This window comes from Vipera ursinii, assembly GCF_947247035.1.
Source record: "Vipera ursinii genome assembly, chromosome: 1".
NCBI lineage: Eukaryota > Metazoa > Chordata > Lepidosauria > Squamata > Viperidae > Vipera > Vipera ursinii.
Window position 1 is genome coordinate 94,198,259 of NC_139512.1, and position 17,710 is coordinate 94,215,968.

The window sequence follows — 17,710 nt, forward strand, 5'->3', positions numbered from 1 at the left end:
GAGACGCTAAGAATTCTAGTGTACAAGCAATTTTACGACACAGCGTTACATGTAAAGCACGCATAAATGGGAAGAGAAGAAATGCTGACAAGCAACGCGGTTACGAAGCCACTTCATGCGTTATTTGATTAGCCTTTTGTAGAAGAACATTTCATAAGCAAAGGCGTAAAGCTACTACACAACCGTCTGCAAATCCCAGCAAAGCTTTTCATGTATAGGCGTTGTAGAGATGGAAACAACACTCCCCCCCCCGCCCTCCCCAGCGCTTCGTTTCGCCACCGCGGGAACAAAGTGAGCCGGAGCACAGCCTTCGCGCTCCCGCTCGGCGTCCTTCTCCTTGCTGCAGGCGCCTTCTTCTTTCTCCCGCTACGGCTGCAACTCCAGCTCCCCGGCCGCAGCAGAAAGAAAGAGCAGCGGCCACGGGCGCCGTTTCTCGTGTCCCGAAGCCGCTCGGTTCCCAGTCAGTTGCAGCAGGGTGGGAGGGGCAGCCCGGGAAAGCCCACAGCCCGACATGGCTCTTCGGCAAAGCGGCTCGCAGCCCTCGCTGCCAACTTGGCCGCGCCGCGCCGCAGCTCTCCGGGTTCTAAGCCGCTCTCCCGCCTCTCGCAGCGGAAATTGAGGGGAGGACCGGGCGGAGGGGGGGGGGAGGCGGCCGCCGCAGCTGCCCTCCTCCTGCGAGCGGGAAGGGGGAGTCGTCCCACTCTACTCGGTCCCTGCAGCCGTCCCCCCCCCTCCCCGCCCCGGCTGGCCGCTCCTTGCGCGCCAGGCCCCGAGCGCAGCCCGGCGTCCCCTCCTTTCCCACTCGGATGATGGACAGGAACTACCCACCAGCCCCCAGCTACCCTGATCCGTTGGGTTCGGCCGCCGCTGCCGCCTCTTCGCAACCCGCCACCGTCTGGGCCTATGAACGGGGCGTCAGCAGCCTCAAGCCCAGGTAAGGAGGGTCTGTTCCTCGCCAGCCTGGGGAGGGGGGGGGGGCTGCGTCAGGAAAGGCCGGGGATTGAGACGAGGCCTGCCGTCCCTCGCGCGCCCGCGGGACCTGCTCGCGGCTCCTTCGCCGCCGCCGCCTCCTCCTCCTCCTCCCAGGCTGGGCGGCTTCCCTGCTCCGTGGCGTGGCGTGGGACGCCGAAGAGAAGTCTCCCGGCGAGGAGAGGACGGAGGCGCGTCTCCGGGGCTGGGCCCGTCCGTAGGGGAGGCAGTAGGGCCCTCGAGATCCCCATTGCTCGGAGCTGAAGCGGGGATTTTAGAGGGGCGTAGCGAGATAAGGGAGTTTTTAGGGACAATGAAAGCGGGAGGCGTTGCGAGGTGCAAATAAGAGGAGGGACGCAGGGGAATTCGTGGCTGCCATGTAACCCCGAGCCTCGCTTTCCTCTCTTCCCCACCGTAACACACACACACACACACACACACACACACACACACACACACACGCTGTTTCGGTCGGGAAAAGCGTGTAGTTTCCCCCCCCCCACACACACACCCGAGAGAAGAGTTCAGCATGACAGAACCCCCCCCCTTTCCCCCTCCTTCCGTTTCCAGGGTGCCCTCGTCGCTGCAAATGCGGAGGGGATAAGCAGGGGAAAGCTCTTGGCCTCCTCCTCTTGCTTCCAAGGTGCGTGTGCTGGGCAGGCCGTTCAGGTTCAGGAGTTCATGTTTACTTCCTGCGTTGCCTAGGGAAGGCATTTTTGAGGTCTCTGGGAAAAACAGGGAAACCTACTCGCCGCCCCCCCCCCCCATTGTATTAATACAGTGTAGTAATGGAGAGCGGTCCCTTAAAGAAAGTCCTTAAAGGAAGGTGTGGGTCAGTTGGATTAACTGAAGATTTTAGAGCAGCGTTTCCCAACCTTAGGAACTTGAAGATGCGTGGACTTCAACTCCCAGAATTCCCCAGCCAGCTATGCTGGCTGGGGAATTCTGGGAGTTGAAGTCCACGCATCTTCAAGTTCCTAAGGTTGGGAAACACTGTTTTAGAGCATACCAGACAAGAGTAAATGTGCCTTCACTTTTGAAAATAGAATAGCCAGGCTGTAAGGTAGGAACTGCAGATTCTGGGTGATCTCTTCTGAAACCACCCCAATACCTTTTTTTTTTTATCATTTTCCGGTTTGTACTTTTCCCTCTTTTTTACAGGTAGAGGTTCCGAAGCCTGTTTGCCCTGTGCTTTAAAACTTGATTCATGCTGAAACTTGCTTAAGAATATTCAGCTCCCAGGGCTAGGACACTTAACACAAAGAATACTTGATGGGATACTTTCCAAGGATATTTTATCAGATAGAATAAGCAATTGGCTTTCTCACCTTGCAAGACGTGAAGTAAAGATTTAAAAACTAATTATGAGATGAATTTTAATATAGACGTAGTGATATTTAATGAAGAATCTGTGTTGCTTCCTAAGAGATGTTACACATGTTTACCAGTGATTTGTATGGAATTTGACATTTATTTTGGCTCTAATATGTGTGCAGTATGTGTAAAATAACAACAAAAATACAATAAATCTTTAAGCCTGTAGGTCAGCAAATATTAAATGAGCTTTGGTTTCTTCAGTAGTCCTTATCCTTTGATGGCTTGTGTGCTCTATATATTCCTGTTCTGCAGCTATGTCATTTCTGAGAACTTGTTTTGTAGTTTAACTTAACAAAACGTAGCAAAATATAAATAGACCAAAGCAAAAAAAAACACATTTCACTGAGGGACTAGACCAGGGGTAGGCAACCTCGGCTCTTTTATGACTCGTGGACTTCAACTCCCAGAATTCCTCAGTCAGCATAGCTGACTGAGGAATTCTGGGAGTTGAAGTCCACGAGTCATAAAAGAGCCGAGGTTGCCTACCCCTGGACTAGACAGTTGTGCAGGTAGTGCAGTGGGTTAAGACACCAGAGTAGAAACTAACTAAACTAGACATGTCAAACACAAGGCCCGGGAGCCGGATCCGGCCCGCGAAGTGTTTCATGTGGCCCGCAAAGCCATCCTGGAAACAGTGAGGGAACGGCCCCCACTGCCTTGGCCCTGGCCCAGAGACCCTCCTTCTGCCAGAGACCCTCAGATCTGTCCCACTCCTGCCCAGGCCCCCATAGGCACCCTTGATGCGAACGATGCCCACCCAGTAGGCCATACCCACCTGGCCCCTTGAGGGCAATCGCAATGCTGATGCGGCCCTCAATGAAATTGAGTTTGACACCCCTGAACTAAACTGTTAGTTTAGGCAAGAAAGCCAGCTGGGTAACTTTGGGCCAGTTACTTTCTCTCAGACCAACCTACCTCACAGGGTTGTTGTACAGAAAATAGGAGGAAGGAGGGCATTGTGTATTTATTTATTTTTGGGACTTATATGCCGCCCTATCTCCCGAAGGACTCAGGGCAGCTAACCACAATAAAAGACAATAAAGTAATAAAGGCAGGATTAAAAAAATAATATGAGGAAGCACAAAAGGGCTCACCTGCGAGGTGAGAGGGTGGAGCAGAAAGCTGCCTGAAGCAGTGAGGGAAATATTTTGAAAACCAGGGAATTGATTACTTATGTTGATTATACAGTATCTGTTCATTTCTCCTGGGGACGAATGAATAGGTTCCTGACTAAAGAGACAAGATATTTGATTCTAATGTGAAGATTGGTGGGAAAGATGACTCTGAATATCTGGAAGAAATCTCACTAATCAGCTTCTCTCAATCCTGGATTTTATTAACTTTTCATTGTATAGTTTTATTGCAGTAAGCAAATTATAGTTAGCGCTTTCAATATCTCACAATATATTATTTGGGTTACTCAAGAAAATAGTTTGTGTATATTGGTTATTGGCTCATATTTGGGACCACTCAAGCCTCAATTGTTGCTTTGAAGCCTGCCTTGCTTTGCCCACAGCCTACCCTCAGAAACTCTATAAAACCAAACTAATTTAATTCTAATTCATTCCATATGCATATAATGATTTCAGAAAGTCCCTTAATTGAACACGTAGAAGTATCATGCACAAACTTGAAGCAGCCTTCATTATTTTGAGACAATAGCTCTTCTATGCTGGTTAATGAGTTTAGAAAGTCACCTACAAGAGAAGGCCGTGTAATAACTTCTTTCAAGTTTCCCACCTGATAACAGAGGGGGAGCAGGACTGTGACAGCAAATAAAGCAAATAAGGACTTAATGATTTGCATTTAGGTACAACATATATGTAGCCAGAATGCCATACAAACTAAAGGACATCATTTTTCTACATCGCCTTTCCCTTGACAAATCAGTGTTGGAATAACATTTATTTCTACATACCTTGAAGATTCTCCCATATATCAGATAATCTCTATTGCTGATTGTCCTGTTTTGCTTCCAAACCAATAACCCATTTTACAATTGAACAAGAAAAAAACAAGAAAAAAATGGAGAAGAATAGTCCAATCCGCTTGTATACAAAATTATAGCACTTTCTTTGTATAAGGTGGGATGAGGATGGAAGTTTTGTTCTTTATCCCCCAATAAACTTGTGATGATGAGAATAGTAGGCTTAGAGCTGATTATCTCCATACATTAACAATTTGTTGCTATCAAGAGGATTGTATAGAATGTAACATAGTCTCTAGCTATTATGTTTTAGCAGATTTAGGTCAGTTTCCTGTAGTTTCTGTTTTCCAAATACCGGTATGTCTCAACTTCAGCTTATTCTAAAAATGTGTATATCTCATTTACAATCTGTTGTAGAATTAAATCAGAGTGAATGACATACCATTCTCCTTACGTTTTTGCCAGCTCTTATCAGTCTTAGCCAGTTGTGATACATTCTGGCTTCACACACCGTGTTAAATCAAAACCAAACCACATTGTGACTGATTAAAAAATAGTCTTAAGGCAATTTGTGGAACTAGCAACCATCTACCCATTTTAGTTCTTTTCCACACATTCTTCCCTTAGGATGAAAATATTGCTGCCTATAGAAGACAATGATTTAGTCAACTGTGATAGGGCACCAACAAATAGACCTCGCAAAGTTCTCCAGAAAGTAAGATGGATGGCTTTATTATTTTAGACCTTCTGTGGTCCTATCTTTTTACTAGTTGTGATTCAGAAAATTCCTAAGTTTTGTAGGAAATTATATTTTGTTTTTTCAATGATCCAGATTGCCTTTCGTTTGACAGTTGACCCCCTGAGGCCATTCCTGGAAGAAACAAATTGTTTCAGTGAATTAGTAAGAATGTTTAGCTAGTTACTCAAGCCCTTTTAAGTAAGCTACTCCATGTGCTCAGCCCCATGTTCCTTTTTTATTTTTCTATCTCGCACTCCACATTGCATGACTTGAAGAAGGGGTCAGGCTTAAGTCTCACTAAGCTGTTTTGTATTTTAAGAGGGGAAGAGACTTAGAATTCTTTTTAACAACAGTCTATTAAGTTCCCTAAGCAGGCTGTTATTTCTTGTTTCTTCCTCTTCCTTTAGCTCAGACATGTCAAACACAAGGCCTGGGGCCCGGATCCGGCCCACGAAGTGGTTTCATGTGGCCCGCGAAGCTATCCTGGAAACAGTGAGGGAACAGCCCCCACTGCCTGGCCCTGGCCCAGAGACCCTTCTTCTGCCAGAGACCCTCAGATCTGTCCCACTCCTGCCCAGGCCCCCATAGGCACCCTTGATGCGAACGATGTAGAGCTGGCCACGCCCACCCAGTAGGCCATACGCACTCTAGCCACGCCCACCCAGTAGGCCATGCCCACGTAGGCCACACCCACCCGGCCCCTTGAGGGCAACCGCAATGCTGATGCGGCCCTCAATGAAATTGAGTTTGACACCCCTGCTTTAGCTCCATCCAGCAACTTGGTTTCCTGTTTGAGATGAATGATGTTGTGGAATTATTTGGTTGCTAGTCTTCTTAAGCGTTAATGATTGGATTTAGATACCATGCTGTAGATCAGGCATGTCAAACTGCCGGCCCATGGGCTGGATGCATCACGCCGAAACCGTGTCCACCCCATTGCCGGCAGTGAGAAAAAAGTCGCGATACATCACACGACGTCACGAATTTGACATGCATGAAGGAACATATACTGGGCATATAACATATACTGTAGTAGCAATCAGAATAACAGTACAAGTAGTCCTCAACTTACAATCACAATTGAGTTCAAAATTTAAGTTGCTAAGCAAGAGAGTTAAGTGAGTTTTGTCCCATTTTATGACCTTTCTTGCCATACTTATTAAGTGAATCATTTCAGTTGTTAAATTAGTAATACGGTTGTTAAGTGAATCTGGCTTCCCCATTGATTTGCTTGCCAGAAAATCACAAAAGATGATTTCATGATCCCAGGACACTGCAACTGTCATAAATATGAGCCAGTTGCCAAGTATCTGAATTTTGATCATCTGACCATAGGGGTGCTGCAACGGTCATAAATGTGAAAAATGATCATAAGTCGCTTTTTTCAATGCTGTTATAACTTCAAACAGGTCACTAAACAAATTATTACAAGTTGAGGACTATCTGTAGCCAAGTTCACACTATTTGCTGAGCCCAAACTGCAATACCTATATATTATATATTGTACGCAATATGAATTGGTGCTATGTAGAAACCTAGCCATTTTACCTTGCTTGGATCCACACAACATGCTAAATCCATCTGTGACTTAGTTTGGAGGTTTGTTTTTGGACAGTGTAGGTTTGTTTTGGGGCAATAAACTCAATTTCTGTGTTTATAAACTATGATATATGGTTCAGCAAATATGCTGATATATTATTCAGCAAACCATAGTTTATTGTCCCTCATAGTTCAGGGGTGACACCAGTCTTTATCATTTTATTGACTGAAATATCTGCTTTTGGATTTAAAAAAACTTTTAACTTGAGTGACAAATATGAATGTAGAATTATAGTCAGATTAAAGAAGTTATTTGTTAACCCAGAGAGCAATTTATCCAAGCTCGGTGTGTGTATGTATGTGTGTAATTATATATAGTTTTTCCATTTCATCATTGTGTTATTGTAGAATTCACTAGGTGCTTATGATTTTTCTTTCCATCTTTAATATGGTATTTCTCCATTGGCTGATACCATTTGAGAACTTAGAAGACAAGGTGGAGATAAGCTTTTCAACCAGATGGTTCTTTCAATATATACTTGCCAAACATCAATCACTATTAGCTCAGTTACTGTAGTGCTATGTAGTTAAAGACTGTAAGATAAGCAAATGTTTATTTTTATGTCACTCATTCCTCTTATGTCCTGCAGTTAGATTCCTATGAAGAAAATTTGTAGTGGCAGTCGTTTACAGATATGCATAGCATAATTTTAAACTCCAGGATTTAAAAAAACCTGAATCTTTTTAAAGTTAGTAAAAAAAAATCTGGTAAATAATGTTTGAAATTCATTTTTAAAATTTCTTTGTGAAATTGTCAGAATGAACCAAACCAGATTCCACTACAAGTATTTTTGAATTATGAACAAGCACATGAAAGTTCAGTTCTCACAACAATTATTATAAAAAAGCATAATCGGATTGTCTAAATTTAAAAGAGGCTGAAGTTGTTGAAAAAGTAAACATGAGAAAGGAACATGTGTAAACTGTGGATATTGGCAGTAGCTTATGATTCTGGTTACTTAGATATATGAATATTTGAACTTGGCCATTATGATTTGTTAATACAATTTAAGATTTAGTATAATGTGTGTGAACAAGAACACCATAATTTGTTCAACAAGCATTAAGACAAGCCATGTACAAGCAGAATAGCAATCCAGCCAGTTTTTCTATTGGACAACATACAACCAATTAGTAGCCTCATTGTTAGATTAATTTTTCAAACTGTCCGGTTCCTTGATTTTTGCTAACTATATTTTGTGCCCTATTAAATCACTTCCATCTTGCATCTTGCTTGTTCTTTCACTGACCAAAATTAGTAAAATGTAGCCTGACCTATTGCTTGTTTTACATTAATGGCATCATGGAAAAATGTGAATACTGTATTAAATATATAATTACATACAATAAAACCAATGCATTTATTATTACAAAAGTTAAAATGATAAAATAAGCAGGACCATGGGAAGTATGACAAAATGTAGTGACACAAAAGCATACATTCAATCAAAAGTGCACCAAGCTGGATAGGGAGGAAATTCCATAATCCAGATAGTAATGTCAAGAATACCATCATTTGGGCTGACACATGATTATTGTTTTAGAAAGTTACATTCTTAATTATGTTCTTAATTCCCATGGAGCTAGTAACTGAGTTATGCAGTGTTTGATGTTTATTTGTAATTTATCTGAAAACTATAGGTGCAGAATGCTGTAATTTGTTTACAGTAAATTACCCCCTTTAGCAACCTAGCTGCAATATTTTGCACTAACTACACTTGATCCGCTTAAAAAAGAGTTCTCCGAACAGTACTATACAAAATCCAAATTTGATAGTATCTTTTATAATTTTATGGATAGGTGATACAGTTGTTAAATGAGATTTTTTTCCATTTTATAACCTTTCTTGCCATAGTTGTTAAGTGAATCACTGCAGTTGTTAAGTTAGTAAAACAATTGTTAAGTTGAATCTGGCTTCTCCATTCGCATTGCTTGTCAGAAGGTCACAAAAGGTACATGTGACACTGCGAGTGTTTCATGGGGGGATCACTTGACCCGAAATGGGACACTGCAACTGTCATAAATACATGCCAGTTGGCAAGTGTCCAAATTTTGATTTTGGGACGGGATGGTGCAACTGTCTTAAGTGTGAAAAAAAGTTACTTTTTTCCCCGTGCTGTTGTAACTTTAAACAAACGCTTGTAAATTGAGGGCTACCTGTAAAAATGATTAACTCGGGAGAAAATGAGTAGATAAAAATTTGGTAGAATTTTGAGAAGTTAGGGAGAATTAGAAGAAAATGTTATGACTTGCAGCATTATACCCAACAGAAAAAAATGGTAATGAAATAAATATATAAGAAATGTGTTGTTAATTAGTGAGTATAGTATCGTGTTTTCCTGAAAATAAGACCCGGTGTTATTTTTTTTAACCTCCAAAGGAGGCATCAGGTCTTATTCTCGCGGGGGGGGTCTTTTCCACTCACCTCGCGATGGCGGCACTGACAGCCCTGCCCAGCCAGCCCACTTCTTCTGTGGCCAAAGGAGCAGCATCATTCTGCAGCTGAGAATGGAGCTCCGGCCTGCATTTCACAGTCAGAGGCCTTCCAGGAAGGCCTTTCAGTCCATAGCTTGGTTCTCGGCTGCAGACGCCTTCTGGAAAGGCCTCTGACTGTGAAATGCAGGCCGGGGGACGCTGCAGAAAAAGTGAGCCGTTGGGGAGAGGCAGGTGTCGATTCATGGGAATCCTGGTAAGTGGGTGTGGGGCAGCTCCTCCACCCCCGGCCTAGCTTAATTTTTAGGTGTGCGCCTTGCCCCAAAACTAGGGTTTATTTTTGAGGTAGGACTTATATTAGGCCCACCCCAAAAAATCAAGCTAGGGCTTATTTTCGGGGCAGGTCTTATTTTGGGGGGAACACAGTATATAAGATCTCCGCAGATTTCTATAGTAGTTCTCAATATATAAAACAGATCTTAATTCAGCCCTATGGAATAGGATAAGATGACAGGTGATGAAAGGCTACAAGATAGCAGTGCTTTGTGAACTTTGCAAGTCAGAATTCCTAATGTAGAAGAATGAAGACAAAAATATGATAGAATTTTATGGTCTATTCTATGACATAATTCTTCCTAGTTTCTTATAGTTTTATAACGTATAAGAGTTTATTAGGAACAACATAAATAATACCTCCTCCTACTGAGCAAAACCTGACATTTGACCAGCTAAAAAGCTACTTTGGATAATGCAGTACATTGATTGTGCGTTTTTTTAAAAGGATATTTTTCCTCTTAATTTGAACAGCTTACCCAAACTCATAATATAAGGTATATTTTGAACTCCTGATCTCCCTTCCACCCCCCCCCCCCGAATTACTGTGTTTTCTAAGAATTGCTGATGAAGAAACTGCTGTGGTTTTTAGCCTGTATATATTTTCACCAGTTAATTGGTCCAATTAATAATTATGAAAAAAGTTTGAAGGATAAATCTTATAATTATTGACATGTAATCCTATATTTATTTATTTGGAAATAATTCTAATAAGTTCAAACCATAATGGCAAGGTTCACACAGCAAAGGAAGCCAACATTAACTAAATTACATTTAGTTTAGTATTTTCCATTCCACAAAAATGTGTTTGGGTTGCTTCCTTAAATTCTCATTACATAAAAAAAATGTTCATCCCTGTGAGAGCTGATATTATTGTAGTATTGCATGACTTATTGCATGACTTAAACAGTGAGAGTATTTGGCTAACTTAACAGTTAGTGTGGTTTATGTAAATTAGTCTTTATGTCGAGAAACATTAAAGCCCTCTCTAGTTAGTTCATCCTGTGAGAAGACTGCTTGTGAAAAATAGTACAGTGAAAAAGAGAGGACATCCCCAAGTTACAGATTAGATTAAAAAATGGCTTTTGAGAGTGAGAAGTGCATGGCAGTCATACTGAATTTTATCTTGCTACAGACCCTGTGGCTCAATCAGTGGCATTGCAGACAATCTCGTGATCTTAACAAATAGTTCGTAGAAAATTAACAGTGAAATTTTGTATCAACAAGCATTGTTCAGATTCTTCTTTCCTAGATTCAACTTTCTTTATATTTTGCTTTGATTCTGTCAAAACTAAGAGATTCGAAACATCTAATTATGAATGAAACATTTCATGCTTTTTCTGAAATTTTACTTTACTGATTTCTGATGTTGTCTTAATGTTTTTCATTCTGGACGCAAGTTAATTTGTTCATTTTCAGTTTCTATTACATATTGTATTTCTTTGCTGTTTTTTGCAATCTGTCATTGATTTAGTGGTAGTGTCTTTGATATGGGTTGAAACACCAGTGAGTATTATTAAATTCTACAGTAATTATTTGATTTTTGATTCACAGTGTTTTGGTTTATGTGTTTTGGACATTCCGATGCTTTGTTTTGTTTTGTTTTTTTAAAAAAATGTTCCTTGAAATCTGCCCTACATCTTGCCTCAAAACAAAAACACCACCAGTATGTTAAAGCCATCAGCTTTCAGTTGATCTAATTAATTAAGCACAGAAGATTAAAACAATCAGATGGTAATAGATATATTTTGCTCAGTTGTTTAAGCATTTATATGTTTTGTCGAGAAAAGGTATTGAATTGATATAGTAGTTGCCCACCTTAGTGTAAAATTTTTCTTCATCATTTTTCATAACTTACGGATTTATAAAATATGATTCCTACAGAGCTTCCTCCTTGTGCTGGTAGAGGTATATAGAGGTAACTAGATAAATTTATTGTGTGCAATTAAGCTGCTGATTTGGTCCTTCAGGAATGTATTGCAAAAGTTAATAAAAATTAAATCATTAAAAATACGGAATTTTTGTGTGGTCAGTTCAGTCTTCAGATAGATGCCTCTAAAGGCTATTTTTTCCCTCTGGTCTCATTTCTGCAAAATAATAAATCATCATAGCCAGCAAATTACTGATTCAATTACTATATAAATATTTAGAATATGTCTGATACTGATTTTTTCTTTTGTTTGATTGTTGATTGAAATGAAGATACAAAGCATATGACTAATTCAGAAAAATATGTTCCAAAATTATATTGATTTTACTTAGCTGCAATAAGGATTATCTTCATTATTCTTGTTCAGACTATTATTACATAACTTCCCAAATACCTATCTCGCTGCAGTATTAAGAGGATATACATTTTTTTTATTCTTTGGGGATTTCTCTAATCTATTTAGTCATTTAATTCATAGCAAAATACATTTGTGGTATTTATTTTATGTTAGAAATTCTCAGCATATTTTTATAATTTTTTTTTGTGTGTGTATGTGTTTTCCACCTTGATATATTTTTAAAAATAATAAATGCGGGATAAAAAAAATCTAATATAGCTGCATATACCTGTGAAGACACATACATATATTAGAAGTAATTCATAACAAGTCAAAAATATGAACAGGGTGTTGATCTTGTTCCCTGTTTCGCGTATATAAAATGAACTACTATTCCAAGATTGCAAACTAGGTTGCCTCCATTCAGTTTCTCTGGCTTTAATTTTTGTTTTCTCACTGAAGAATGTTTCAGTTGCCTCCATTTTGTTCTATAATTTTCAGTCCTTTTCTTTAGTCCATTACAATCTTTTTGAATTTCCTTTTTCTCTTCTAGATTATTAGCTGTTCTGCTCATTGTGTGTCATCTGATAAGCATGCATCTAAAATATTAATAGCAAAGTTGAAGAATGCTGACTGTTGTGACCCCAGTTGATACTTTATTTGAGTTTGATCAGGAATGTTTGAATTGGTCCAATGTTTGCTGAAATCAACATATTTTGTGATTATAACATTCACACAAACTGCCAAGTAAATTGCTGTTTAAAATGCGTTAAGAGAGATCATAATCTGATAATACCTGTTCTTGAACAATTATGGCATTTTTGATAGTTGAACTATTTTAAGGTTTTACATCTTTCAATATATCATTGTCAGAGTGACAGGTTTGTATTTCCCTTGTTCCTCTTTTTTTTCTCATTTGACGATAGGGATATTTGCTCCCAGGGATTCTCAGAAATAATACATTTGGTTACTTTGTACTTCTGGAATGCAGTTCATTTGATCCAGAAATTCTAAATTCATTCAAAGTAAATAAACATTTCAAACAATCTTGGATTTGTATCCTGCTGCTTTATTCTGATTTCACAGCTGCTAAGTGAAATATTTAGCCATCTTCTCAGAAAAATCTGAGCTAAAATATGGTTAGTACTAGGTTTTCTTTGTACCCAAGCAGTTGGTATAGTGATTTTTCCCCCTCTTCCTTTTATTTTGAGCATATCCAAAATCTTGTTTGTTTTTCTTAGCATTCATTATCAAGCTCAATTCATTCTGAGCATATTTTAAACTACGTGTATGTGTGTTTGCGTGCGCTTGCTGATTTAACCCTCTCTCCATCTCCTAAATCAATATCTATATATTTCCTTTTCACTTATTTACTTTCTTTTTTTATTGAGTACAAAAATGTGTGTGCTGAAATAGTATATCTAAGCCAACATTTAATGAAAACTTAAATTACATGGACACACTGATCTGTAATTTTAGATTTGCATGCCTCAAGAAGTAACTTTTTGTTTAGTTTATATAGTTGCACAAACAAAATACGAAATAAGTAATGATGATTGTGTGTCAGCTAATATAACCTAACTTAAATTGTAAGTTCCTGGTTTAATCGTATATACCGTACATGCAAGACTATTGTCAGAGAAAATGTTGATTTAATATAATTTTGATATAAAACTACTGCAGTAGAGATGTATACTAGTATGTCAACCAATGACAGTATTTAACAAAATTTGGGGCATTGGTATTTTGCCATAACTGAAGAGAATACCTCTGTGCCATGGGACTTAATAATACGGTCAAATGCAAAGGATAATGCCTATGTTACGACAGCCCATTTTCTTTCATAGGACTGTCATGCTTCTGCTGCATTAATAACCAAAAAAACACATTTAATATGGAAATTATAGTTTAGAATAGAATAGAGCTGGAAGGTACCTTGGAGGTCTTCTAGTCCAACCCCCTGCTCAAGCAGGAGAACCTATATCGTCTCAGACAGGTGGATGTCCAGTCTCCTCTTATTCTCCTTAGTTCCAGGTTGCTTCTCTCTTTGGTCACTTTCCAACCTTTGCTTCTTGTCCTTCCATCTGGTGCTTTGGTTTGAATGATATTTACTTTTACATTTTTTCTTAATTAGGATTGTTCCTAAGTGTGTGGAATATTGTTTTTTTATATTTGCAACTAAATTTTATTTTGTTAATTGTTTGGACAACTAAGGATCACTTTTGGGATTTGAAACAAGTGTTCTATTTGGGAAACCATACAGCCATCTAGTGACCATGACATTTGAAATAATTCTTTCAAAACTAACTGTATACATGATAAGGTAAAAATGGGACCAGCTTGCTGTTGTTTCATGTATATAAGCTTCCTAAGAGGAATTTCTTTTATATGGTTGCAGTTATTTCATTTTTGTGATTGATTTATCATAGAAGGTTGTGTCCCTAAAAAGAGAAATTGTCTTCATAACATACGCTGAAATAATTTACACACACACACACACACACACACACACACACAGAGAGAGAGAGAGAGAGAGAGAGAGAGAGAGAGAGAGAGAGAGAGAGAGGTAAATGGCTCATCACATGCAGAATTAACAGTTTTATTCCCTGTGATAAATGCTCCTTTGCCCAGGTTTCCATCCAAAGTTCGGTATATCTTGACAAACCTTGGAGAAAGCATAGAATATTTCACAGTTGCATTGAACATTGGAGGCTCTTGACATAGTCTTCTCATGAAAGGGTTTGAATCTGCTTCTGAGATACTTTGAAAACCTACAAGGATCAGAAGCATCTCCCTGCCTTTCTTCTGCTTAGAGATCTAAAGACCAATTGGGGTTTGCTCTGTATTTTGCTTCTAGAGTCTTGAGTATCTTTCAAATTTGAAGTATTACCAAGAAAAATCCTTCCTTCTGTTTAAAAGCCATGGGTCCTTTGACTTGCATTTTGCAGAGCTAGCAATGCTTTCTGAAATTGCCTTGTGAAGTCAGAAGTGTATTTCTGGTTTCAAGAGAAGGAGATTTGCTTATAAATGTCTTATAGATCCTGTATGCATAATTTTAGAAATTGAAGTTTATTTTATTTATATATATATAATACACATACACATACACATACATACATACATACATACGGGAACACTATTGAAACTGGGTAGACATAAATTTAGCAATGCAAGGAGCAGAATGGTAAATAATATCTGAAAAATCACTCTGAAATATAGAAGGACAATCATTTTCTATTTTAGATGTGTTAACTAAATTACATTACTTGTGTATTTGGGTAAAAGAATCCTACGTTACAATATTCTGTACACGTGAGGATCAGTCACTGCTCAACATTAAAGTTTAAACTTCTAATATTAATCTCTCTTACTGTGTTTTGGTTAATGGTCATATTTTCATCTATATTTGTTCTAATTGCCTTTTGAAGTTTAAACTATGGAGGAGGACATTCATCACACTCAGAAGCGGATCTTCTTAGACAAACATATACGGCTTCTCAGCAGCTTCCTGTGTACACTACCACACCCCATCCTTCTGGTAATAATAATTTATGAAATAGATGCCTTTCTTTTAAAATAGTTTAGAGATGACAAATAATAGAATACATTTCAAGAAAATGATTGAGATATATGTTGATATACCTGTTATACCTGTTAAAAAGTTTTGGAGGAAGAAATTTCTGTGACCGCATTTTCTTTCCTGGAGCTCTAAGCATGAGACTTAGAGGACAGCGGAATTGGTGAAAATTGCCCATTCCTTCTCTCCCTTCATCCTTCAGTTAATAGTGCACTAAATACAACATAAATCAAGGTTTCTGTAGATAGTTTGTAATATTATTGTATATTTATTCTGTTTATTACTTTCAGCAATTTTTATGGTTAATTAAGTAAACTGTCAGAATATTGTAATAGAACTTTTTGGCCATTACCAAAACTCAACTAGAACGTTGTGATTGAACTTTTTGATTAGACATTTAAGTGCTGAGGTACATCTAGGATAAAGCTCATATGAGATATACTTTTTCTTATAGGTCTTCCTGGAATTTTTGATAATACTACACACAGTGGCAATAGCAACACTAAAGAAACATCAGTTATGAATTTTCTCTCTGCAATCGAATCTCGCAATACTCAGACTGTTTCTTCGGGAACAACTCTTTTACCACAATTTAGGACTCCCACGTGGCAGCCAGGTGACATTTTCCTAATATTTTGGTAATCGTACCAATATATTTCTGTGCAAAAATTATTAAAAGAGTATGACATTGGATTAGATCTAGAGCCCTTTGTCTCTGAATAGGAAGCTTTTACTATCCAGGGAAAACTTTTACTTCACTGGATTAGGGATCATTGTTTATATCTATTTTTTCAGCCTTATTATCTTCATAGAACTATGATCTATATAGACTTGGAGGATCATTCTAGAGCACAGGTCTGCAACCCGCGGCTCCGGAGCCACATGCGGCTCTTTCAGCCGTTTCCTGCGGCTCCCAGTCCTCTGCCATGTGCAGTCCAAAAAAAAAAAGTGGGACTAAAAAAGTTCAACCAATCAATTCAAATATGCAGGGTAGGTGCATATCTCGCCTTGGCTCCACTCTTCAGTCAAACCCTGTTCTGTGCATGCGCGCATGTACGCGCATGTGCACACATTTTGTGCGGCTCCCAGTTTTTCCTTTTGTGAGGGAACCGGTTCCGAGTGGCTCTTTCACTGTTTCAGGTTGCTGACCCCTGTTCTAGAGAGAAGATAGCTAACTGCTACCATGGAGAAAATTTGTGATTCTGATAGTGGAAACAAATGAAGAAATTGCAAAACTGACAATGCTGTGGGAATATATTTAGCATAATTCTACTTGTGAATACTGATGTTAACATAATGTGAAGCAAAAAAGATAGTTTTCAACGGGATGGGAAAGATTCATATCTCTTATAAAATAACCTTTAATAGCTGAAACTGTCAAGATAGAAACCAGTGCAATTAAGGCTGCTGTGAATCGTAATGTCAACAATGATCAGATGCCTTCTTGGCTCCAGATTGGGAAAAGAATGATCAAAAGTCCATTGATCACGAGGGTGGGAAGAAAAGGTTTAAGGATTAAACATTGTGACAAATAAACACATAAGGCTTGATTTCTGTGTTCTGTAGTAGGAAAGTTTTATTTATTATTTATTTGTCAAATTTATATGGCCCATTTCTCACGAACTGATTCTAGGCAGTGTATAATAAAACTAGCAGTTAAGGCATTCTATAAAACCAGTTAAAACAATGAGCCTAAATAAAAGCAAGCTTCCTATTACCAGGAGATTCCCAGGCTTACTGATAAAGTGTTAAGGCTTTTCCAGGAGGTCACAAAAGTTTGGGAGGGATGATGTTTCAGAGGGTGGATGCCATGGCAGAAAAGGCTTGTCTCCTAGGATCCATCAGCTGGAACTCCCTCATAGATGAGGCCTCCAATATGCAATTTCTCCCGGACCTGATGGGACATATAGGTGTAATTGGGGAAAGGCAGTTCCTCAGATAACCTGCCACTGCAGGGCTTTAAAGGGCAAATCCAACACCTTGATGTTGACCTGGAATCAGACTGGTAACCAGTACAGCTCATGGAGCAGAGGTATAATGTTGAGTCCTTCCAGGAGCATACATAACTGCCTGTGTCACCTCATTTTGGACCAGCTCAGGTTCTGGATACTCTTTAAGGGCAGCCCTCATATAGGGTGAGTTACATCGGGAGATGACCGGGTCATGAGTATATATGATTTTCTTATGTTTGCAGTGAAGCAACTTACCTAGCATTGCCAGGTTTCTGAAACTATTGTTGTTACCCTGTTTCTGAAGGTGGTGGGGTTAGGATTTTTGAAGTCAGTTGAGTTTCTGGACTGTAAAAATTTTTAATCACGGTTGGTCTAATACAGCCCTCTGGGTTCCTATGTTAAATATAAAAAGAGGACAAAATGTTTCGCCCTCTCTCTGCCAGTCTTAGCATGGAATAAAATAATTGAAAAGACTGTTTCGGTACTGCCTGCTAAATCTCACGTAAACTCAGAATCTAGAGAGAACTTAGCACCAAG

General features: G+C 39.2%; 1 protein-coding gene across 3 annotated transcripts in view; it reads left to right on the forward strand.

Annotated features, from left to right (window-relative positions):
• Positions 1 to 676: 676 nt before the first annotated feature.
• Positions 677 to 17,710, forward strand: part of QSER1 (glutamine and serine rich 1) — a 46,356-nt gene continuing 29,322 nt past the window's right edge. For 2 of the 3 annotated variants that reach the window (XM_083348887.1, XM_083348888.1), the window contains exons 1-3: positions 677 to 934; positions 15,073 to 15,182; positions 15,676 to 15,837. In XM_083348887.1, the coding sequence (XP_083205013.1) occupies positions 807 to 934; positions 15,073 to 15,182; positions 15,676 to 15,837 (400 nt within the window). In that variant the 5' untranslated portion in view covers positions 677 to 806. Of the gene's footprint in view, positions 935 to 2,130; positions 2,313 to 15,072; positions 15,183 to 15,675; positions 15,838 to 17,710 lie in introns of all 3 variants that reach the window. The other variant, XM_083348889.1, reaches the window with a different exon arrangement.